This window comes from Crocodylus siamensis, chromosome 2, assembly GCF_052110815.1.
Source record: "Crocodylus siamensis isolate JL-2025a chromosome 2, ASM5211081v1, whole genome shotgun sequence".
Classification (NCBI taxonomy): domain Eukaryota; kingdom Metazoa; phylum Chordata; order Crocodylia; family Crocodylidae; genus Crocodylus; species Crocodylus siamensis.
In genome coordinates, this window is record NC_143396.1 from 120,534,879 (window position 1) to 120,559,601 (window position 24,723).

General features: G+C 41.6%; 1 protein-coding gene across 1 annotated transcript in view; it reads right to left on the reverse strand.

Moving 5' to 3' along the window:
- Positions 1-24,723, reverse strand: part of ANK2 (ankyrin 2) — a 327,832-nt gene that overhangs the window by 238,098 nt on the left and 65,011 nt on the right. Inside the window, exon 2 of the mRNA XM_090036674.1 lies at positions 13,115-13,216. Within this exon, the coding sequence (XP_089892800.1) occupies positions 13,115-13,216 (102 nt within the window). The remainder of the gene's footprint in view (positions 1-13,114; positions 13,217-24,723) is intronic.

Consider the following 24,723-nt stretch of genomic DNA (forward strand, 5'->3'; position numbering starts at 1 on the left):
AAATGCTCACGTACATGCTTATGCCTGTCTCTTATAGGGAAAGCATTTAAGTTCATGCATAAAATGAAGCATATGCCTAAATCACATCTCATTAGAGTAATTTTTTCAGTCCAACACAAAGAATAGCATTTAAAGAAAATAAGAAAAGAGAAGAAAATGGAATTTTGGACCATTAGGCTGGGGACAGAAGTTACACATAAACCAGTTTAAGTGATCTGAAACTTGTACTGTAAGTGATCTGTTACTTGTAAACCTGTAACAGAACATAAGTTGAGTGCAAATAAACTGGTATCAAAATGGCTGAAACTGGTTTAAGAGAAACTTGGTTGCATGTAGTATCACATTTAGCCAATTTAGGTAAAACCAGATTATGAAACTTCTACCCAAGACCCCTTTCTGGTTCAAGTTAAGTCACAGTCCTCCAGCATCCCAGCGTGCTTTCCAGCCCTGGGCTTGGCTGTGATGTCTGCTTGATGAGAGCAGGGCTGCCCCTGCCCCTCTGCTCCCTAGCAGGAGCAGTGAGGGCTGGCTGATAAGGGGGTCAGGGTGGGAAACTCGGTGCAGGACACAGCCCCATTTGCCTGAAGTGGGGGGAGGGGAAGGGGTAGCCCCTGCCAGACTTTTCCTGCTTGAGGAGGCGGGGGCATGGAGTGGGGTGTGAGGTGGGGGTGGGAAAAGCCTGGGCAGGACTACCCCTCCACCTTCAAGCAAACCTCAGCTGACAGCTCTGGGACGGCCTGTTCCTCCAGCCAGGCTGGGGAGGGGGTGCATATGGAGAAGCATGGGGAACATATGGGTGTATGTGTTCATGTGTGTACATGCATATAGGGGATGTGTATGTGTGTGTCCACGTGTGTCCATGCATGGAAGAGGGGTGCCCCCCCCCAGGCAAACCACAGCCAACAACCTGAGGGCTCCAGGGGAAAAGCACAGTCAGCCTTCTAGTCCAGCCTGTCAGGAGGGGGGGTGGGGGCAGTCCCTCCCATGGCAGGGTGAGGGTAAGGGCAGGGTGGAAGCAGTCCCACCCCACTCCCCAGTTGAGCCCTGCAGCTGACCCAACATTTGACAGCTAACTTTTGGAAGCACACCCGCATCAGCAATGTCTTTGAGGTGCTCAGGAAGCACACATACACAGACACGTGGACACACGTGCAAAAACGCCCCAACCCACATGCACACACACCCTTCAACACCCACACTTGGAAACACACACATGGACATACATGCATGCACACGCACCCCAGACTCACATGCAGACACCCCCCCAACCCACACTTGGACACACGTGCACACACACACGCACATGCACACACAGCCCTCTACACCCATGCCTGGGTACACACACATGCGTGTGCGTGTGCACCCCCCTGCTCAACCGGGGAGTGGGGTAAAAGCCTTGGAGCTTCCTCCCTTCCCTTTGGCAGTGGCTGGCAGACTGGGCAGTGTGCTGTAGCACCCACTGGCTTCTGGCCTGGGCCACCGCAGGTATATGGCTGCATTTCCTGAATCAAAAGTGAATGTCTGGTCACTTGCTTATCAGTTTAATCTCTGCATCTTAAACTAACCTACAAAGACTGAATCAATTCAGCCCCATCCTTTTTACTGTCTGTATGTAGCCTTTATAACTTAAGATTCATTTTCAAAGCAGTATACAGGCAACTCTCTCTAAAGTCAAAGACATTCCTTTCTATCCTTCACATGTAGTGGCCTAAACTGCATATGTCAAATTAGGTATGGCCTGTGTATGTCATGTAGATCTGTATGACTATCAAAGCACACCGTACATACCCATGAGTGTGAAAGTTAAAAAGCTACTGAATCTGTTGCTGTACCAGTAACTGCCAAGTGATTCTGGGACTATCCTACAGCCTGAATAAGCATGATACTATCCTTTCTGACCTGACAGAATTCCACTCAGCATACATCTTTCATTTTAGCAGCACACAACTACCACGGCTTGGCCATTTGTATGACTGTTCTCAAATCTTTATAATCACACTTTTACTTAATTAAGCAGTAATACAGTATCATAAGCTTTATTAGCTAGGAATGGTTTCTCATCATTAAGAAAACCCAGAGAGATGTTTTATTTTTGGTGTAACTGAACAGAGCAAAACAATTTACAGAAAGCACCTGGGAGGCAAAAGATTGAATGGATAATGCTAGGAAATGATACTCACTGATGCTAGTTGATAAAAGCAACAGTGATCCTATTAACATAGAATTGTCCATGATATCTTTTGGGCAAAAAAAATATGGTAAACCAGAGGCGGCCAACCTGAGGCACACATGTCATAAGAGGCATGGGCAGCTTCTGTGTGTGGTACAGAGCAGATTAGGAAGGGGACAGGCAGCACAGTGGCAGATAAGGCATGGAGCAGAAGGCAGAGCATCAGATCAGGCAGGGGGCATAGGTCAGGAAGCAGAAAGCAGAGTAGCAGGTTGGGCAGGGGAAAGGGATTGGAGTGGTATTTGGGGAGGGTGCAGAGCTGATTTGAACACACCTGCCAAAAAGGTTGGTCCCTACTACATAAAACAGTGTGTTGCCTGCCATCACACTACAAGATTATCATACTTTAGGCTACAGTCCCTCTTTGGGGCCTATTTTATCAACAGATGTTCAGATTACTTGCATCATAAAGTAGTAGTTTGGAGTGATAAAAGTAGCCAAACCTGGACTTTTAAAACTATTGTAGCCTCTGTTCAAAACCAAACACAGCCGAATAGGTAAAACACACAAAATAAGTAAACAAAGAACCTAAGTTGCTATGACCCAGCACTTCCCTTGTAACTGAGGCATTCTTCTAAGTGTAGGTTATGATTAATGTTTTAACATAAAACACCTCATCATTAGCTAAACTTCTGGCCCTTCACCAGAGTAGAAAGTATAAGTTTTACAACAGTGGCAGACAAAATCCAGCCTGAGGGCCAGATGCAACCTCTCAGGCAATTCTATCCGACCCATGGGGTCCCTAAAAATTTTAGAAAATTAATATTTATCTGCTCCTGGCTACCTGTCAAAGATGATAGGAGCTAGGGGCAGTAGGACCCAGGGGAAGCCATCAGCAGGACCCACCACCAAAGCCAGCCCAACCCCAACCCACCCTCAGCCCCCTGCCTCCCCTGCCCCCCACAACTGGAAGCCTCTGCCTGCCGCAGCTTTCACTCTTTCCCTACCCACCTGCCAGTCTCTAGCACTACGTGGCCCCTGGCTGAATCACCAGACCACAGGAGCAGGGGGCCCATTCCAGTGCCAGTAATGGGAGGGGTATGTGTGTGTGTTCATAGGACAAGTCCCCCACACATACCTCACTATACAAATGCACCCACACCCCCACTCACACTACCGTACGCACAGACCCTGACACCCACACCCCCTCACACACTCCAGCCTCACACACAGTCCCTTACAAACCTCACACCACCACCCACACACCACATATCCACACACAGCCACATGCTCCCTCACCCCACCCCACCCCCACCACAAAACCCTCCTACACCTATCCACCCCGCCACAAAACCCTCCTACACACAACCACAACCCCCCACAAACCTACACCCACCCCCCATTCCCCCAGCCCCCCACAATATACAAAACAGTAAGACTTTATTTTATGCTATTGTGCAATCACCTCTATGTACACTACACAAACACATATACATCAGTACAAAATATTTTTTTAATCAAATTAATGAATGTTGTAGATGTTCAATTTTTAGAATATAATTTGCTATTTTTCTGGTTCTGTGATGGCAAAACTCTTTGCTGAAAGGAGTACTTCCAGGGGCAAGGGGAAGGACTTCTAGTGGCAAAGGCTGGGGGTTAAGGGGCAGGACTTCCAGTCACAAGATGGCAAGCAGAGGGCGGAGCACCTGTCAAGGGTCAGGGCTACCTATGTGGCCCTCAACAGCTTGCCCAAACTTGGTAAGCATCCCTCCACTCAAAATAATTGCCTGCCCCTGTTTTACACCATCTTAAGAGCCAAAGGAAGAAGAAAATGAGGGATGGAGAGATCAAAAAGTAGAAAACAGAAAGAAATTTACTATTTCTTTTACTCAATAGATGTAAAATACTTCCCCAATTCAAAAGAAAATGAAAGCATTTGGGATATAGGATAGAATGATTAATTACGAATGGGCTAAACATTTGTAGGACTTATTAATGCATACATTTGACTTATTTCAACCAAACAAAATGTTACAAATGGGAAGACTGAACTAAAAAACATGCTAATGTTATAAGTACTCTAACGCTTAAAACCTGACATGGTTAGGGGAACACCACCCAACCAATAACAGTTGGTACTTATTTATATATTACGTCTCATGAAAAGCTGTTTGCCAGCTAACTTTCACAACAACCCTACTCTCCAGGAAGCACTGTAAACAACATTTGCAGCACAAGAAAGAAGCAGAAAGCAGAGTAGCGGGTCAGCCAGGGAAGGTGATCAGGGTAGCACTCAGGGAGGGATGGTGCAGTTCTAATGCTTCTAAAATTCTAATTCTTCTTCTTCTAATTCTAAAAAGCTTGGTCCCCATTGTATTATGACGCATGTCCTATGGATATCTTCTGCTCTTTCTTAAAGTTTCTTTGTCTACAAATCTATTCAGAGTGAAACAGATATGAAACCTGCAGGGCTCTTTTTTTTTTGTTAAGAGAAATAACAGAAGATAGATAGAATCTTCCTTGCACAAGACAGACTGATTCAGGGAAGATAAATGGCCAGTCATCCTCATGGATGAAAGCTCTGCAGGCAAGAAAGGAATATACATAGCCTGGTAACAATGGCTAAGGGGCTATGGGTGAGAAAATGTGCTCCTTACTTTTGACCCTGCAAGAGGGCTTTCACAGGTAATTCTTCATAGCTGGAAGTCCCCAAACTGCAGACACTATCACAGAAGTGGACAAGAGATTGCCCAGTGCCTAGTGAAACAATTTCTTGGTTTATGGTTTACTGTGAGAACCCAAATAATCTGTTTAAGGATTCTTAAGAATTCTTAGGATTTCTTAGGATTTTTTTCATTATCTTTAATAAGAGCTTTCCAGGAACTGCAATTACTCAACATTTTAAAGAAAATTCTTGAATCACTTCCTTCCAGTATCAGAAAAAGTATTTACTGAATGAGACCAGGTATAGGTAAAGGTACAGATAGTACTTTGCACAGTAATTGAGTACTTTAATTACTTTGGTACATCAGGATGCAGTTTTAACTTTGCCTCTAGTCATTAAATGCTGAAAGCTTGTGATACCACAATATGGCACACACTAAGGTACAACATCTATTTCAAGCAAGTATAAAATTATATGGTGTCTCTTTTTTTACTTTATCTTGCATGTATCTGATTTCCAATATTGATGATTAAAGGAGATAGCGTTTTGCTAGCTAGCTATCATTAACATTCCTTCATAAAGAAAAAAGAGGAATTCGATCTGATTCCAGAAAGGAAACGGTTTATGGAATGGATATGACTGTTTGCTAATATAGCTATCCCAGCCTGTGTGAGTTTTGTTTTCTCTCCTGAGAGACAGGAATAAAGAGTACAACCTATTTCTTATCTTAGCAAAGAATCTCAGTTTTCTTAGTCATAAATTATGGCGTGATCCTTCTCAAACTGACGAGATCCTTCTCAAACTGTATTAAAATTTAACAGACCAAAGATCCCTGACCAACTGACTACAAATCTTGCAATCAGATTTTTGAAGCAAAAAACAATTTCAGAATTTGCTTCTCTCAAATACTTTCACTTAAAATTTGCTGTTTCTTCTAGAAAATAAGAACATTTACAAAAAGAGAGCACTGGAGAGAGCATACTTTTTTTTTTGCCAACCACACCATTTTTATTTTTATTTTTGCAAATGGAATGTATTGGGTCATAACATTTCTCGAGACAATTTAATATTGTCTAAAGAATTTATGCTCTCAATAAAACAGACGGCAGAAAGTCTCAGGTCTTGCCAACATTCTATTCCTGGGATCTTCCCCTCTGCACATTCATATCCCAACTTTCATAAAACATTTGTGTACTTAACCATCTGCAGCTTTCCTTTGGCAGGGGTGGTAGTTCTATTTCAGCCACTCATTTCTCATTTTTGCAACCACTATTTTACAAAATGACTTCATTTTATTTTACATAGAGTTACGACTATTTTCTCATGATAAATCTTTCCTATCTGAGCTTTCTACCTTGACTATGGAAGTTCATAAAGGCTCTTCTCTGGGATGGATGTCAACAGATAAAGGTAAGCCAAGAAGTAAGAGATTTTAGTGAGGTGTTCTCCAGATATAAGACTGTCTCCTTCTCAATATTTTGGCATTACTACAGTATTTTTTATACAGTACAATGCCCAGCCATAAGAAAACATTTACATAGATGCTTCACTTAACATCCCTGGAATTTAAATACATGCTTAGGGTTAAGTTTGTGTTTAATTATTGTAAGGGCCAGATTTTTAAAGATATACAAGTAATAGAGTTCAGCATCTATATACCTTTAAAAATCTGGTCATAAGTGTTTTCCTAAATAAGGGCCATAGTAAATATGACAAAGGTGCCATTCTGTGACTCTGTATTTTAAATGTGATGTTATACTCTAAAGGAAATGACCATTAGTTACTAATTCAGCAAGTCACTTTCTGGTAAACTTATAGGAGTTTTTCTTTTAATTCAGTTTGTGCACTTCAATCACTTCCATGGGCTTAGGAAAATACAAACCTGAGCCACAGACACAGATACAGACACAGCAAAAGGAGGATTTATTCAAGTGGATGGTGGGTGTCAATGCAGTGCACACCGTTTGTATTCTACCAGGAAGGGCAGCTTTCTTGGATATCAGAGTCCTGATATCAGAGCCTGCTGACAGACCAGAAAATTGTAACGTGCCAAGTGACATACCCTGGCCCAGGAAAAAAAAGACTGGATGAAAGTATTTGCTGAGTGAAATGTTGTTATCAGCTAAAACATCAATTTGTTTGCAATTTGTTTACTTACTTCTTGCAAATTCACATCTGTTCTGAATTTCCTGGTTATTCTGGCCAAATTTTACTCAAGGTTCTCAGCAAGTTTGATATTTCAGGGTCTCAGTCATGAAACTGCTGCTGCCTTCAGTGGGAGCTCCACAGCTTGCCGGATTAAGTGCTGGATCATAAGCAAACCTATTGGGTGTGCCTCCCCAAGTGCAAATGCACGGGACTGCTGCTATTTGTCCCCGGGCAGACCCCTGCACATGCTCACTGTCGCATAGCAAAGGGACCCGGGTGGGGTTGGGAGGCTGAGGCCAGCACAGAATCAGGTGAGCCAAGATCTGATTTCCGGCAGTGCACACTGCTGCCACATGTGCTGCACTGCTTTTTCTAGCAGCAGGCTTTTTTGACATTGGGATCTCCCAGTGTCAAAAAAAAATGTGCTGCAAATTAGCAGCACAGTGCATTGGTGCACATGTGCTGTGTGCCGTTTGCAGCCCTTCAAACAGCTTTCAGTGGCTGCAAGTGTTTGCAAACCTCAGTTACAGGCTCCAAGTATCTATCTGATGAAAAAAAAGAGATTTATGGAAGACTTATAGATGGGAAAACGATCTAAAAAGTCTAAGAGGCTGTCACAGACTGACAGTGGGAGATCATGGGTCAGGTATTGATCACGTAAGAGTCACATTTTTATAGCAGTAACAGCCTTTTCAGAGTCAGTGAAGTAGTAAGTGAAACAGAAACAAACTAAAGCGCAACTGTCTTTAAGCTAATTTTACTGCACAACTGTTTTATTTTATATAGAAGACTCGTTACTTAATGGCACGCTAAGCAAAATATGATAAAAGGCTGCTTTTGTAGTTTCCAGATTTACGATCATTTCAGCAAGTCTCTATGGATTTATTAAAAATGAATCCAAAAAATTTGGCCCTTTTTCAGCCATTTGAGTCCCCAACTGAACTAACTACAATGGCTTCTCTAACTGGCATTCAGCACTAGGGATGTTATTTACTGTAGGAGACTATGAGCTACTAGATTTTAATCTGCTTGGACACGCTTTAGCCATTCAGCTAAAAATACCCACTCAGTGTTTACTTATAGCTTGATACCTCACAGAAATAGCGAGGGAATCTCAGACTTCCGCACCTTGGGTCACTAGAGATCAGGTGCTCTGTGGGGGATGACACACTGAGTGGCCAGATACTACTTCTTGCCAGTGAAAAGGACTATCTAAGAGATATGCGTTGTACAGAAACTCCATAACACCTCTACTTGAGCTACGTCCGTGTGTCCGTTATATCATTTCTGTTTGTGAAGATGTATGTAAAGGAGCCTATGCAACAACTAACAATAGCTAGGAAATTGGTTTGCTAATGGTAAGCGTTACTTTATGCTTCTTCTCTAAGGAGATCATTGTCCATACATGGCAATCATTCAAATGTGAGAGGCATTAAATGTGCAAAGTCGGCTGGATAAACAAAGTATCAGTTAGGAACTGTTTCCTATTATAAAAGGCTGAGGTGCTATCAGATACCATGAAAACATCAAGAGAGAGAGTTTCTTAAACACAGTCTCTGAAAACTTTCCTGAGAGCTCATCTGTCCTCCAAACTATTCCCACTGGGACGGTTTGAGCACTTTACTTTCAATGTTGGGTTGGAAGGTTTTAGGATGCTACTACAATGGAAAGGAAAAAAGAGCTCTTTTTCTTATAAAGCAGGATCATAAAGAAAAAAGTTCACTGGAGCACAAATCTTAGAAGATGAAGGAACCTGTTCTCACTAGTACTGCTGTAATATTATTTCAATAAAATCCACCATGGAGGAGGCAAAAAACACAAGTTTGGGATTTGCTATGCATGCTACCAGTGAAGTTTCACTTTAGCTGCTAAAAGCTGTATCTATGTCAGAGCAGTAAAGATTTCTCTGTCCATCAGGCTGATAATTGACTTCCAAGGTTTACCAGAAATGTCAAATCCCTGTTTTAAAATCCCTATTCCCAGGGTCAAGAGGCACCTTCTATGGTTTAAATGAACAGCAGCACTTTCAAACAGAACAGAGTAAGGAAAACCCATATCTCAAAAGATTGTTTCAAATTTCTAAACCTTGGTTCCTTTCATTCTTTGGTTAGTTGTTTTTGATTTCATTAATCAAGGTGTTGCATGAAAAAGGCAATAATTCAATTCCTAGATTCTTAAGCAATGATTTGTAAACAAGCCAGAAAAAGAGTAGGGTTTCCCATGGTAATATCCAAGTAAAACAAAATATTTGCTCATTTTTTTCAGAGTAAAAGTTCAACTTTTCATAAAAATAAAAAGGAGCAAAATTAACTGTGAACTAAAAAAATGAGACAAAATGGAAAATGTTTGGCCAGGTGTATCCATTTTCATCTTTCCTATGAGAAAATACTGTTTTTATTCCAAGAAAGCAGTTTTCACAAAATTGCCAAAACGAAACTTTCATTGAAATGAAATGTTGATTTTAACAACCCAAGTTTTATTATGCTATAGTAATGTTTAACTTCCAAAATTTATTTTCAAAATGAATTCACTGAACAATCTTATTTATAAGCACATTATTAAAAACATAGACAATAAGTAAAGTTTGAAATGATTTAGATAAGGTCTACCAAATAATCTTTTGGTGTGAGCTATCCAATCATTTTGTTTCTACTTTTCACAGTTTAATTCTTGAGCAATCAACTGCATCAATGCACTCAGATACATCATTCCTGTCTTATCTGCATTAGGAAAACGAGATTTAAAAACTGTTGATTTAAATATGCTTATCAGAGCCATGAAATTCCTTTACGTTTATTTTGTCCTTATGAAGAAACACATATTGACATATTATTACGTGACCAGGGTCATTCCTGCCAAAAAATATCAAAAAACTAAATACGTTAAAAATTCTCTCACTGAATGAGGCCAGGTTGGGTAGAGTCCTGCACTTGGGATGGAATAACTGCATGTACAAATACAGCCTGGGGAGTGACTGGCTATGGTGCAGTACTTCAGAGAAGGACCTGGAGGTTATAGTGGGCCATAAACTGAATATGAACCAACAGTGTTCTCTTGTTAAAAAAGCCAACAGCATCCTTGGTTGTATTAACAGGAGTGTCACTTGCAAATCAAGGGAAGTGATTCTTCCACTCTACTCAGCACTGGTAAGGCTTCACCTGTAACACTGTGTCCAGTTTTGGGCGCACACTTCAAGTAGGATGTGGACAGTTTGGAAAAAGTGCAGCACAGAGCAACAGAAATAATTAGAGGCCCGGGAATAATAATTTATGATGGAAGGCAGAAAGAGCTCGGGTTATTTAATCCGCAGAAGAGGAGACTGAGAAGGGGATTTTTCAAATACCTGATGGGCAATTATAGAAAGGATGGAAATGAACTTTTCTCTATGGCTGTAGGGGACAAGACTAGGAGCGTAAGGGCCTCAAATTGCAGCAGGGAAAATTTAGTTCAGAGATTAAGAAAAACTTTCTCACTATGAGAATGGTCAAGTATTGAAATGTTCAAGAGCAGGTTAGACATGCACTTGGCTAAGATGGTTTATTTAGTTAGGGATCTTCCTGCCTTGAACAGGGTGATGGACTATATGACCTCACAAGTCCCTTCCAGCCCTGCTTTCCAATGATTATTAGTGTTACCATATCTAGAATCCTAGTCACAGATTAGGACTAAAAGCACTTGCCTCACAGAACAAAATACACTGGCCCCAAAAAGTGTACAATGTAATTATGTCAATGAATGAGAAAGCCCAGACCTCTTCATCTTGCTGGTTTAGCTCACAAAAATAATTTTGTAATTCACAGTCCTTACACAGATTCAAAACTCACCTTCTTGACTTGCTGCTTTATTTCTATCACATCATTCCTTAGATTCATTTTTCCCCATTGCATTAAGCAAAAACTACTTGTTTTCACTTTAAGATTCTTCACAGCCTACCTCCGTCTAACCGACCATCTCTTCTTTGGTACAGTACACTTAACCTGTGCCTTAGCCTTGCTAACAATGCTAACTTTTCCATAGTGACTTTACACTTTCCTCTGTTATGCCATTTATGTTTGTGAAGATGTATGTAAAGGAGCCTGTGAAACAACTAACAATAGCTAGGAACTTGGTTTGCTAATGGTAAGCATTACATCATGCTCCTTCTCTAATGTATTGTACCACCCATTGCTGCTCATGCTCAACTTCAACTCTAAGTTTTCTAGAGCTTGGTCTGTCTTTTCAGTATCAATGTTTACTGCACTGGATCTTTATATCTGGTTGAGGCCTGTGTGTGCTACTACAGTACAAATCAGAGGTATATCTGGGCAGTTATGCACCCTGAGAGGTGGCAGTGCACAGGGCAGGCTGCTGACAGTGGCTAGGTCAGCAGTGCAGTGGTTGCTGTTTTTGTATTCCCACCCAAGCTGGTGCCCAGTGCTGGTGCCCCAACCACCCCCACCCTTAGTTATGCTACTGGTACAAACCTAAAAAAAGAACAGTAAGGGTGCATTCAGATGAGCATGGATGTGCAGTATGTGGCACTGCAGACCTGTCTGTGGCACCACACACTGCACATGCCAGCAGTCCCCATGCTACTACTTTGCAGCATGGTTATTTTTTTGGCTAATTTATATTTATAATGCATGCCTAAAAGAAGTGGGGCAGTTCATGTGGCAGCAGCATGTGCCAGCCAAAACTAGAGTCTGGCTAATTGGAACCACACACCGGCTGCTGGCCAGGCTCCCAGCTGCAGAAGTGCCATGACTGCAGCTCCCAGAGGCCCCTAGAGCCCCAGGTAAGGCTGCTGGGGCCAGCACAGTTGCTGGCCCCAGCCTCCCCTACCCGACTTGGGGTAACCTGCCACACGCCAGAGTATGTGTGGCATGGGCATTGCTGGGGAACACCAGCAGCAGCAAAAGTGCACTGCTGCTACTTGTCCCTGGGGAAACACACGTTCCCAACTTGGCTGGACATGCCCTAAGTCTAGACAGGGGATGATATTTTTCAAATTATCAGTCCCTCTTTCTCAGACAGCTAAGAGGTAATATTGAGAGAGTAACAAGGCAAAGTGATCTGGAATTGATAGACAAAAATCAGTGGTGTGGTATCTTGCACAGGTGAGTCCTACCCTTGGGATGTTTAATCCCACCACTGCACTTTACAAAAGTGCTCTCACAGTAAGGTGGGTTTTTTCAGAAAAAAATGAGGCTTTGTGGAAGAAGCCAGTAGTAGGACACCTGCAAAGTTCTCATCTATGGGGAAAAAAAGTGTTCATGTATCCTTGATATCTTCCCGGCTATAATGACTGAGAACACAAGTCTTAACAATCATGAAACTTCCTTTTTTGTGTTAATTTCTTTAGATAGTAACCCCATTTTTAGATTGGTTTAAGTAACTGTAAAACCCCACAAACATCTCTAGTGCTAAATATTTCACTTAACCCAGAACCTCAAAATAGTCCCTACATGATACAGCTCATAAAATTGATACACATGCTTATTATGTATGTGCAAAATTCACATCTTCACAGAACACTGAGCTACCAAAATTGGCCCACCTACACATGCATGCAAGGGCAGATCCAGAGGAGCGCAGGGAGTGCAGCGGCACCTTACTTCTGCTGTGCAGTAAGCTCTGTGCGCTCACTAGCTTGTCAGCATGGCACCAGAGCCCATGGGGTAAACACTGGCACTGCTCACTCTTTCACCTCCTTGCCTGCTGCTCCAGGAAAAAAATGTGGGGAAAGTAGTTCCCCGAGGTCCAGAGCCTCACTGACAAGCCGGTGAACTCAGAGACCTCACTGCACATGTATGGCACAGCCAAGGAGGGGTGTGGCTGCTCCCTCTCTTCCTCTGCCCACCTCCTGGATCTTCGCATCTTATTATGCTGGCATAAATACGGGGCTTGGAAGTACCTGTGTAGTCACCATGAAGAACCTCTATTAAAGTCAGCCCAAGAGTAGTGTGGGCATTGTCAGCTACATGGGGAGGAGCAGACATTCCAATGTGAAGGCTGGAGCCAAAAAAAAATCTCTAAAACCGACTCAGAATTAGCTGCAAAGCAATTTAGACAACAGAAGCACATAGGGCTTCCTCTTTACAGCTCAGTTTATCTACCTATATAAATAGATGTATGCCCAGATGGTCTCCTACCTGATTACACGTGTTGATGTCTATTCCGCTCTTCAGATACTCCACTACTTTGTCCAAATTGCCAGCTCTGGCAGCTCGGAGAAAGCTTGCATTGCTGTCGGACTGTGAAAAAAAAGGGAAACCAAAACTTTAGTTAAAGACTGTTTTAAAGAGATGGTTTATGCTGCAGGAGCAGCTAAGCGCAAAGAAAAATGACCGTGCATTTTACCAGTGTTGATTTATATTTCTAACAGTACAGCATTGGCACAAATAAAAGACTCATCAAACTCAGCAAAATATTGCAAGAAGAGCAGAAGGTCAAAACATAGTCAGACCAAGGAGATGAAAAATCCTACTAATTAAAGTTAACAACAGTAGGTAAAGCAACAGCATTTTTAGTACATCAATCTGCCACTCAGGCTATGCCATTTATATACATGCCCAACTCTCTGACCATACAAACTATTATGAGGCTCATTGCTCGATGTGGACGCACACCTTGGGCAGCTGCTATGCATAAAGAAAGATGACAAAATACTTTTGAAATAAAAAAGATGTGAGGACAAATTCTGGAGCAAACCAGGTATAGTAAATGTACAATCAACAGAGAGAAATTTTTTGGACAGACATCCCTATTGTCTTCAACCTTGTGGTGAATCAAGAGGAATAATGCTCAAGAAGACTTAAGAACTCTTTAAATAAGCTTCAACAGCAATGAAAAAACATCTTTTCTAAAGGAGATGGGGTAAGAAGTGAAAGCAGCCAAGAATCTCAGGAGTCTAAAGCTACGGAGAAAATAATGGCTCCAAGACCTTCGACAGATGTTCAGTTTCTCCAAGGAGAGTCCCTGCTCTCTCAGGAGAAACCACAAGTGTACAGAAGTGCATCTTTTTTCTTACAGAGTAAAAGTAGCCACTCAGCAAGAAACATAAATAACTTGGGAACAACCGAGGAAATAGCTCCCCAGAGAATCTCTCTCAGGAGAAAAAACTTTGGTACAGGCAGCTAGTGTGCTTCACTACTTTGCCTCCCTCTCTCACAGATGGCAGAAGGGTGTGCATCAGTCCCAGCCAAGCAGGCAGAAGATCATGCCCCCTTGAGTGCTTTGGGCTGGAAAAGCCCAGTGCTGAAGTACTTGGGGGGGGGGGGGGCGGGGGGAGGTGCTCTGCTTCTGACTTCTTCCCTGCCTGAATCACACTGCAGCACTTGGGTTCTAGGAAGCATATAAGCATATACCTTGCCTAATCACATAGTATGGGCGAGGGGAAGACCGGAGGACTGTGCACAGCACAGACCCTGCCCCAACTGCCTGACAATCCCTGCCTATATTTACTTAACACTACCCCCTCCTCCCAAAAAAGCCTGTAAAGCTCTCTGGGCTGTACACTCTAGGGACCCTTTGCATCCCAGCATCTGCATTGCAGGCTCTTTGCTTTGCTGGTTGAACTTCTGTACAGGTCAGTTTTTCTCTCAGGAAAACAACCTGGGAGAGTTGTTCTGGACAATTTGAATGTGTGTGTGCAGTCTAAGATAGCCTATTAACATTACACTGACCAATCAATTCTCATTCTATTGTTTCCATTGTTTGGAGACAACAAAACATATTACTATTTTAATTCTTTAATTTGGAAGTGCCCGGTGCATATGTTCATAGAACCCTCTCACAAACATTCACACTTTTCTATTTAAAAGAGCAAATGTCACATAGATATTAAATTAGATAAGCATGAACAAAAGAGGAGAGTTATTATTATTTGCTGTACATATGGTATGTGTGGCACCACAGAAAGAGCTAACATGTATCCTAAGAAAATAAACAGCCCTTCAAGACTTCAGGTGTGACCAAGCATAAATCAGGAATCCAAAGGGAAAGCAGCACCAAGATCTGAATATCTATATCCAAGGTAATCGGATACAATTATCAGCATTCTGCTCCTCTGCTAAGCACGCTCATATACACATCTTAACAGCTCAGAGGATTTATCGTTTAGGGATGTGTTTATAGATGTGAATGAAACTGAGCTGACAAAAAGACAGGTCTTTATTTTTTGTCCAACTTGTGGATATGCTATGAGCCCAAGTAAGTATGACATGCTTCAGTTTTGTTCCCTTTGTCTTAATTCTCCGTGATTCTCTACAATTTTTCTCTATGAAGGATAAGCATACCCTGTGGTCTTTCACTTCACATTTTGCAGGAACAACTCACATTGGTATTAAACAAATATTCCCTCTTCTCCCTTTGCCCTGCAAGATCATGAAAACTATTATTCATAAGGCTCCACATTATTCAAAGCTAACTTTTGTTGAGCTTGCTAAATACAGATTATGGTGTCTCACTTACTTAAACTACCACCCTTCTCCATCACCCTGTCTGAGCTCAATTTACAATCATTAATTCCAGCTAGTTCAATCTGTAACAGATGAATGTCATCAAAACTAGTCTTTTTACAACTGTGTTTCATGCCAAGATTGAAACATTCCCTTTTAAATTCCTTTCAGTACATTTTCCATATCTTTCAGTGTTCAAAAAACAGACAATCTTTCTTAACCCACAGCAGGGTGGAGAGGAAAAAAAGCGCAAGAATTTGCATTGACAGAGTCCCAGGACAGCCCAAGACTTGAGCCAATCAAGCATTCGGATAAAACATGACACAGCAGCAGATTTGGCCACACACTTTGAAAAAAGAGATACAGGCTATGGGGGACAGCTGGAATAAATGCAGCATCTTCTGTTTACACGTCTCACACAAAAAGCAAAATTATAGTAATTTTTTTTTAAAACCTTGAAAAATCAACTATCTTGATGTAGGAACATTGACAAAAAATGGAAATTAAAGTATTTGGATGAAATCCTGGCCCTACTGAAATTTGTCTTGGACTTCAGAAAGCCAGAATTTTATCTCTTGTATTCCTGTCCATTTTTATCACACTGGTACATTTCCGTGGGAACTAACAGTTTCAAGCAACTATTTTGCACAATTCCAAATTGCTCTTTTGTTAAGGACACATAAGTCCAACAACTGTTTGCTTTTCTTCCAACCAAACAATTATATTAAAGATTAACAATATTAGTCTCCCAGTTACTTCTGCGTAATTAGATTTCAGCCCTGATCAGAGTGATGGCTTTCATTTATGCCTGGCTATGAGGATAAAATACTATTCTTCATGTGCAGTTTTGGTACCTAGATTCAATGTATTTGTCACTTTAAAACTGATGGAAATATATTTAAGAAGCACCACCAAAGGATGGATTGCTGTAATTTACATACTGAATCTTCTGGATGAGGAGTTATTTTGGATTGGCTACTCCTGATTAACTCTATGTGAATGCTTGTATTCTAAACTAAACTCAATCTCATAAGAATGCCCTTTTTCTAGAATAGGAGAGCTTCATTTCAATTAGCTAAAAAATAGGGGATCTAGCTAATTTGGAATACCATAAAGCACTCTCATTCCAGAATAAGTGTCCATACAGAAAGTTAAATAAGGAAACAATTTCATTTTAGACTCACAAACTATCTTAATCCAGGCTAACTACCCTATGCAGAGAAGCTCTAAGCATGTAAGCCTATTATGTTAGTACTCCATTATCTGCACTGACAAGCTGTATGGCAGTTCCTGGGAGGAGTATAAGGAGTTGTTTCTAATATGTAAAACCACAACTGATGTGGAATCCACTAATTTATGCAGCTGCGACTCTTTGCAATGGGAAAACATGATTAAACTCTTACTATGTCAATCAAGAGCAAACAGATTTTCTAGCATCAAAATAAGTTTACACTTTTAATAAGGATTTTCCAGTACATCAAATATTTCACTAACCAAAACTTGGAAGTAATGTGCCAAATTCACCTAATATACATCATTAAATTGATTTCTTTAGTGAACTCATAAGTAAAAAATATTAAGAGCTGACCTGGCTTAATTTACATGGTGCAAACTGATTACTTCTATTGCAATAGTACAAATGGCCACAGCTGTGACCAATGCTGTGTTTCACTACATGATATCCAAACACACAGCACAACCTGGGGTATGGACAAATGTGTATTTTAACTTCTTTAAAAAGGGAGAGGAAGCTGCTGCTGGCAAGCTCAAATCAACTCTTCTAATATGATCTAACATCCTCACAGCATCCTCTGCATGCTCCTGTAGTGATACCAGGTAGTGAGTACACCTCAACCTCCACCCTGAAAGAAACAGGTTTAAAGTTGCAATAGTTTTGCTATACATCCATGGCTATAGAAACAAGCAGATTGAACAGTTACATTTGCCTATACTGGTATCCTTCAATACTAATGCTTTCAGTAACTTTGTTTATACCACTGGGCTGTAGTGAAAACAATTTTTATCTAAAAGGAGGAAAACAAGGTATGGCAGAAAAGCGATACAACATGCAACTGTAGGCACTGATCCTGCAGCTAGATTCATGTAGGCAGTTCTTTGTGCCACAGAAATCATGGTACAGAATCAGATCAAATTGGTCCAGATACTGAAAGACAGTTTCATGTGTTCTCTAGACATTTAGGCTAAGTACAGATAGCCAAAAAGTCCAAGGCAGAATCGATTCAACTTTCATAGGTTAGTCTAAGCCCGACAGAGTGAACCAATAAGCAAGTAAACAGACATTTACTTTTTGATTCTGGAAATGCAGACACATGCCTGCAGTGCCCCAAACCAAAAGCAGAGGGGTTGGGAGGGACACTAGAACATGCCTCCCTGCTCAGCTGGAGCAGACAGCTTGAGGTAAGGCTAGTCTGCCCACCTATGACCTGACAGGTTGGGGTTTGCAGGGAATTGTGAGTTAACTTGAATCTGGAAGGGACAGAAGTTCAATGAACCAATTTAACGTAAATCAGTTAAGTCTAGCTGCCTATAGATGTGCTGGTTTGCATTCTAATTAAAACACATCAGAGAAGACTCGATTAATTGAATCTGCTCCACATCCTAATTAGAACACACCAGCATCATCTCACTATCACGTGTGTTGAGTCCTCCTCCTCCCCAAACATTTTTCATTGGTCGTGGGGGTGCTTTAACTCAAGCTTGTTGAGTGAGCTTTAGTTAAAGCGCCCCTGCAGCCATTTTAAAATGTGGCTGCTTAATACACATGATGGTGAGCCGTTTTAATTAGAGCAGTTCTAATTAACTACTCTTATTAAAACAGCCCCTCCCCACATATATGGGCACACTCTGATACATCCATCCAGGTTTATATTAAATTGGTTTTGGTCATTTTGAAAGCAGTTTATGTGTACTGAACTTCTGCTGTGTTACAGTCTTGAACTAGTTTCCAATCACTTCCAATCACACCTGTTTATGTGTAATTTTTGTCCCTAGACTTAATGGAGTTTATAGTTACCAGGGTTTTGCCATTATTGTCTGTGGATTTTTAACACAGCCTATTCTTATGTTTTTTTCCATTTAACTGCTTTTTCCCCATTCTACTTAATTGCATTTATTTGTTTATTTGTTTATTTTATTTTTTACCCATTTAAGTGATTTATTTTCAAAATTTTCAACTCAGCACCCCAATTCCCTCCATGAAACAATGATGCTCCTGTTACCTTTGTCTTTGCACTTCTGTTCTGTCCACAGTCTCCTGACAAGCATCATGTCCTTGCACAAACAGAAACTATAAGTTTCCTAGTGATACTGTCAGTGCACTGTTCTAGTGGGTGCCAAAATGCTATTGCTAAGGCCTGGGTTCTTCCTGAAACAGGGTGGGGAAGATTCAGATATTCCAACATTCACAGCAATACAGGGGTCTCTGCACTCTCTCTCATAAGGAAGTAGGCTTGACAGTTCTTTTGAAATCCAGTTATCCAACACTTGGAAAGACAAATGAAGAAGTCTTCATTTAAGTTTTCATTTAAAAGATACTATAAAAGACAAATTTCTTCGCTACCTGTTGTATTCAGAGGTATTCTGATAATGTTTTAAGAGATCCCCAAAGTGCTATTCTACATGAACTGTTGGAGAATGTTCAGTTTTCCTCTTTTTTCTTTATGGGTCACTGAATATTAGGGTTATGATACCAATAAAGATTTTTTTAGCTGATATTGATGGCCAATTATTAACCAGCCATACTGGCTGATACCAACCCGATAACTGATATGCAGCCTGGCAACTTGGTGAGCTGCATCCAGCTGGTAGGTCTGTGGAGGGAAAGGAGTGGGGTGGGGGTGCAGATCAAGGCTCCCATGGTGAGAGATGGAGTGAGGGAGCCCGTCTCTTCCCAGGGGGACAGGGCAGGGTGGGGCACAGGACAGAGCCATGGTAGGATGGGGAAAGGTGGCAGCTACCCACTGCTGTGCACAACCCTGGGGAAAGAATGGGGGGGTCCCCCCCCCAGATTTCTGTGTCAGACAAGGGCAGGGTGCCCACTGCAGGAGCATGGCCAGGGGCTATGCTGGCCTCTTACTGGCAGAGGGACTGGGCGGGCAGAAGTGGCACTTGGAGGGGGGGCAATGACAAATTTTGGGGTGGCTATAGCCCACCCTGTAGCCAGTCCCTGCCAACGCTGCCACTACCCACCCCACCATGCCCTCACCCACCTCAAGTCCAGCTCTGACCCAGCCCCACCACCAGAAAGAGCCCAGTGCAGACCCTGACCCCGAAATGGGTAGCCCACCCTTGCACTGTGCACAAATCCAGGGGGACACAAACCCCTGGCACATACCCCACCATGCCTTCCCCAGGGATGCGCACAATGGCAGGGAACTGCCTCCCCTTCCCCCCTCCACAGATGAGCCACCTGCAGCTCCATCCCGGCTGGACAGTGCCTACCCCTTACTCACTCCCTTCCTCACTATGGGGCCCTCAAGCTGCCCCCCCAAGACCCTTCTCTCCTACATTTGCCAGCCAGACACCACTCTCCAAGGTGATGTGCTGCATTCCTGGCCACTTTGCATGCTGTGGCTGTGGCTGCGTGCATGCATGTGGAATTTATCTGTGACATTTTCAGCTACACTGGCCAAAAAAGGCTGATTGCCAATAACGTTGATTTTCTTTTAATTGGTGCCAATCCAATATGGACCAATATATCAGTGCACCTCTACTGAATACTGTCAGAAACCAACTCTTTTTACACTATTTGGTTGCATTAAATACTTCTAATCCAGGGCAATATATTTTTCCTTATAAAAAAGTGATGCTATATTTAAATTCCTTTTGGACATATAAGTTACATTAATGTCAACAGCGTAAAGATCTTAAGCAGCAATTAAGGCAAGCCATGTGACAGTAACAATGAATATCTGGTATACAATTCTGTACTACTTCATTATAAATATATAAATAGCCTTGAATGCCGAGGCGAAATGCTGAGGGATTTATATTTCAAAATGTGGACAGTCCAGCTGTTTAAAGGTGCAATACTAATATGTGTAATTTCCTTTTTTGGTTCACTCTGCTAACTCTGCAATTTTTCAATAGGGCAGCAACAGCCCTTTTCCCATCAAAGATTTAAAAGAAGCAAGTATGTCTGTACCACTGACTTTCTAATTTACTAACTCTGGCATGCATACATATTTAGATGTATTCTGTGAAAAACTTTTAGTTATTTGACAACATCACTGATTTTTTTTTGTAGTTCAAGATGTTATGAAACCACAGTTCCTGATTATCTTGGATTTATCCCACACTTCAATAATCCCTGTGAAATTATTTTGTTTCTCTATGGGCAGATATTCATTTGGATACAGTCATAACATATCTCAGTGGCACAACAGTTGAGCATCTCAGTCTATTGATTCTGCACTATTTTGTTGATGACAAACATTATCACCTGTCATTCAAACTCACGTTGAAAAAAACAAAGATCAAAACACAGAGACAGAATTGAAAATACTGTGGATTATTGAATATGCTGTCCCTTTCTAGACATATACTTCTGAGCTATCTAACAGATGGCATAAATACACAGACCATACTCACATTTTCACTCTCTTCAGAAGAGTACACACTACCGATAACCAAAAAAGGCCATTCTCTGTAATGGAGTAAAAGCTTGTACTTACGGACAAGCTGGCAAGTTTGCTGCATCATTACATTCTCTTCTTATGGGTATTAGTTTGAAACACCTCCATTATGTGAACAATTCGGTGATAATAATAATAATGTTTAATTGGTCCATGCAGAAATTGTGTTTTTTTTACACAGCAACTATTATAAAACCAATAATGTTTACCTTGCTGTTCTGCAAATTGTCAAGTTACTATTCAGAACACAAGATAAAAGTCACTACAGACATCTGATTCCAGAGTATTGGATAATTGAGATAACTTGGTTTCATTCTTCTCTTTATTTGTAATGCAGTACTAATATATGCTTTAGATTTATGCCAACCAATGTGGTTTTAGGCTATTGTGCAAACCAACTCTTTAGACTCCTTTATAATGAATACTTTATACATGAAGGACGCATGCTCTCGGAGGCTGGGATGGCACGGTGACCGCCCACAGGCAGCAGTGGTGAGGGTATGACGGCGGCAAGCGGGGAGCTCCTACAGACAGCCGTGGCAGTGTTGGGGGGACAAGCGCTGACCAGCGGTCAGCAACCACCTGTAGACTCCGCTGATTCTACCAGCAGCGAGGGGAAGAAGTGTGGCAAGCAGTGACCACTTGCAGGTGCCGCGGGCAGCATCAGCGGTGCTTCTTCCAGGGGGACTGCCAATCTCAAGGTGTGCATGTGCACCCGCTGTGCATTGCCAATGACTTTATATGTATAGTGAGATCACCTTTTCTACATGGAAGCCTTCATCCATAGAAGCTTGACACAAAGGTCTAACTAAGACCCTTACCACATTACAAATATTATTACACAATTAACTGGTTAATTGCACAATAAAATAAGACTAGCCACATATGCAAAGTAATTATCATGCCATACAAATGTCCATTTAGTTATAAAGAGCCAACCAGCTACATAGTTAGTGCCTGAAAATGTGTAATAAGTTTATAGGTGGTTTCTATCCAGCTTTAATTTGAACATGTGGCAGGGCTATAAAATGTCATTAAACTGATTAGGATGTATTGCAGGGCTTTACCATAAAGCTGAAGTAATTGTCACCGTGTACCAGACCAACTTTTTAAATGTGAATAATTTCTCTTTTATAATGTATGCACCCAATAATCTGGGATAGGATGAGAAGTTTAACTGATGTTGAATTATGTGCAAGTTAAAAAGTTTCAAAATAAGCTTTTTTCCTTTTATATCAACATTGGGTAAAAAAAGGTATGTTTTCGTTCAGAACTTTCCATACTTCCCACATCATTTAAAAAAAATGAACCTGAAGGGTTAGTTAGTACAAGCTCATACACTAGAGGTCATCAACCTTTTGAAGTGGTGGGCTGCTATAGTGGAGCTTGCTTTGAAGGCAGGCTACTGCTTCCTGACCCTGCCTGCGCTGCTACTACTGCAGTGTTGCCCCCACTGCTCCACACTGCAGTGCCAACCTGCCGTAGAATTGCCTTAGATGGCTCCTGCCACAGGATTCCCCTGGCTTCACAGGCCAGATTCAACTGCCTAGCAGGGTGCATCTGGACTGTGGACTTTAGGTTGCCAACTGCTGTCCTACAAAGATGTAGGATGCATTCCTCCTAAACCAGGAGTGGGTAAAAAACATCCCATGGCCTAGATCCAACCCAGCAATTGATTCCATCTGGCCTGCAACTGCCCCCATAATGCTAAACATGGGGCTGGGCTCCACCTGCTCCCGCCTGGGACAGCCCTCACGCCCCCCCCCCCCCACGACTACCAATGGCTGCTCATCGTATCAGGAAGCCAAGTGGTTGGAAGGCAGTCAAAAGCGGGAGCTGGAGCTGGAGCTCCATGTGCTGAGGCAGGAGCTGCCTGGCTGCAACCTCCCCCCCCCCAGCTGGGCATGTGGTGTCTGCTGCTACCTGCTGTCCAGAGTGGTGCAATAGGGGCAGGAGGAGGAGTTGCTGCTGGAGATGGGGGAAGCCAAGGATTACTTGGGTGTCGGTAGCTGCAGCAGCAGCCCCACCAGGAAGCTGTGTGTGCTGGCGGGGGCCGGGGGTCATCAGCAAGCATGGTGTGCGTGTGGGCAGAAGCAAGGTGTGGGCTGCCTGGGCAGGACTCAGCCCCATGAGGAGTACTGCAGGGCCAGCTGTAGGTTAGATGGTGGAGGGCGGTGGACCACATCTGTACCTGCGTCATACTGCCCAGGTGAGCTCTGGTGCACATGCCCCTGACCCACCTCTCTTCCTCCCCCCCCCCCACTCTCACACACAGTATGCAAGAGTCAGACTTTATTTTGACCTGTTATGAAATTGCCTCTATATATACTACTCAAAAAAACATAAATCAGGACAAAAATTATTTTTGAAATAAAATTAAAATATGTTAAGTAGATTTTTGATTTTTAGTATATGGTAAGTTTTTTATCTATAACTTAACATGCCTTCTGAAATACTTTGTGTGTACAGCCCTCGGCAGCTTACCAATACTTGTTAAGCGGCCTGTCAACTGAAAAAATTGCCTACCCATGCCCTAAACCAACCCAGACAAAAATTTATGCAGCATCCTCCTGAAAACCTCCAATGAAAGAAGATTCTGCAATTTCCAGGCGCAACTTGTTCCACTGTCCTACTGGTTTTTACAGTTAGGAAGATTTTCTTTACCTGAGATTTAATTTATGCTTTGCTACAGCATAAGTCAATAATAGCAGTTGAAGCCTATGCCACTGGTGGAATATAAATGTTCTTTTAGTAATACCTAGTTTTTAAAAAGAATTAGGTATAGGAAGGGTAAAAAGAATATGTTTCAAAGGAAAAAAATTACAAAGAAAATTCATTCTCTTGCTTGCAACTCAGTAGAATGTCTTGGCAGGATCAAATGACTGAAGACAAACATTCAGCCTCAATATAAAATGTCTTGGCAGGATCTAATGAGTTGAAGATAAAAATTCAGCCAATATACATCTCATTGATTTTGGAGATTCATTTTTCAGTTACAAGATGACAGATTTCATATCACATTACCTAAGCCATCCAGTCTTATGTTAAGCCATTCTGAGTGCAAAATAAAATGTGTTATGTGCTGACTATTTAACTTGGAATTGTATGACTGGAGAAAGATGCTCAAATTTCCCTTCCTGCATATAAAATGTTTGTAGAAGTAAACAGCTTTTTCACTGCTAGTGTGAACTGTGCCTTTTAATAGAAGCACTAGCAGATAAGATAACACAATCAGCTGCACTACAGCTAGTGCTTTAAATAATAAGGTTAATTTATTTTAGCATACTCAAAACTGTTTAGCAAGCATTCATAACCAACGACAGAAAAATTCTGCAAATGTTTCTCAGATGTTCAAATGAGAAAAATGAAGTACAAAGAGAAGGACTGGCTTGTCCAAATTCACAGCAGAAATATGTGACAGAAATAAAGTGGCTGAAGTACCCAGTTTTAGTACACATGGTACATTGTGAAAGAGGCTTAGTATGGAATTAGAGACTGAAGCCCATTTCATTTAAGCAAATACAAATTTTTATACCCTAATTTAAGATTATAAATATACATTCTATACATAATAAACAGTATCTTAATATTATAGTAAGGTATTGGGTATACATGCATATTCTATTCATTAAGATTTGGATTATACTA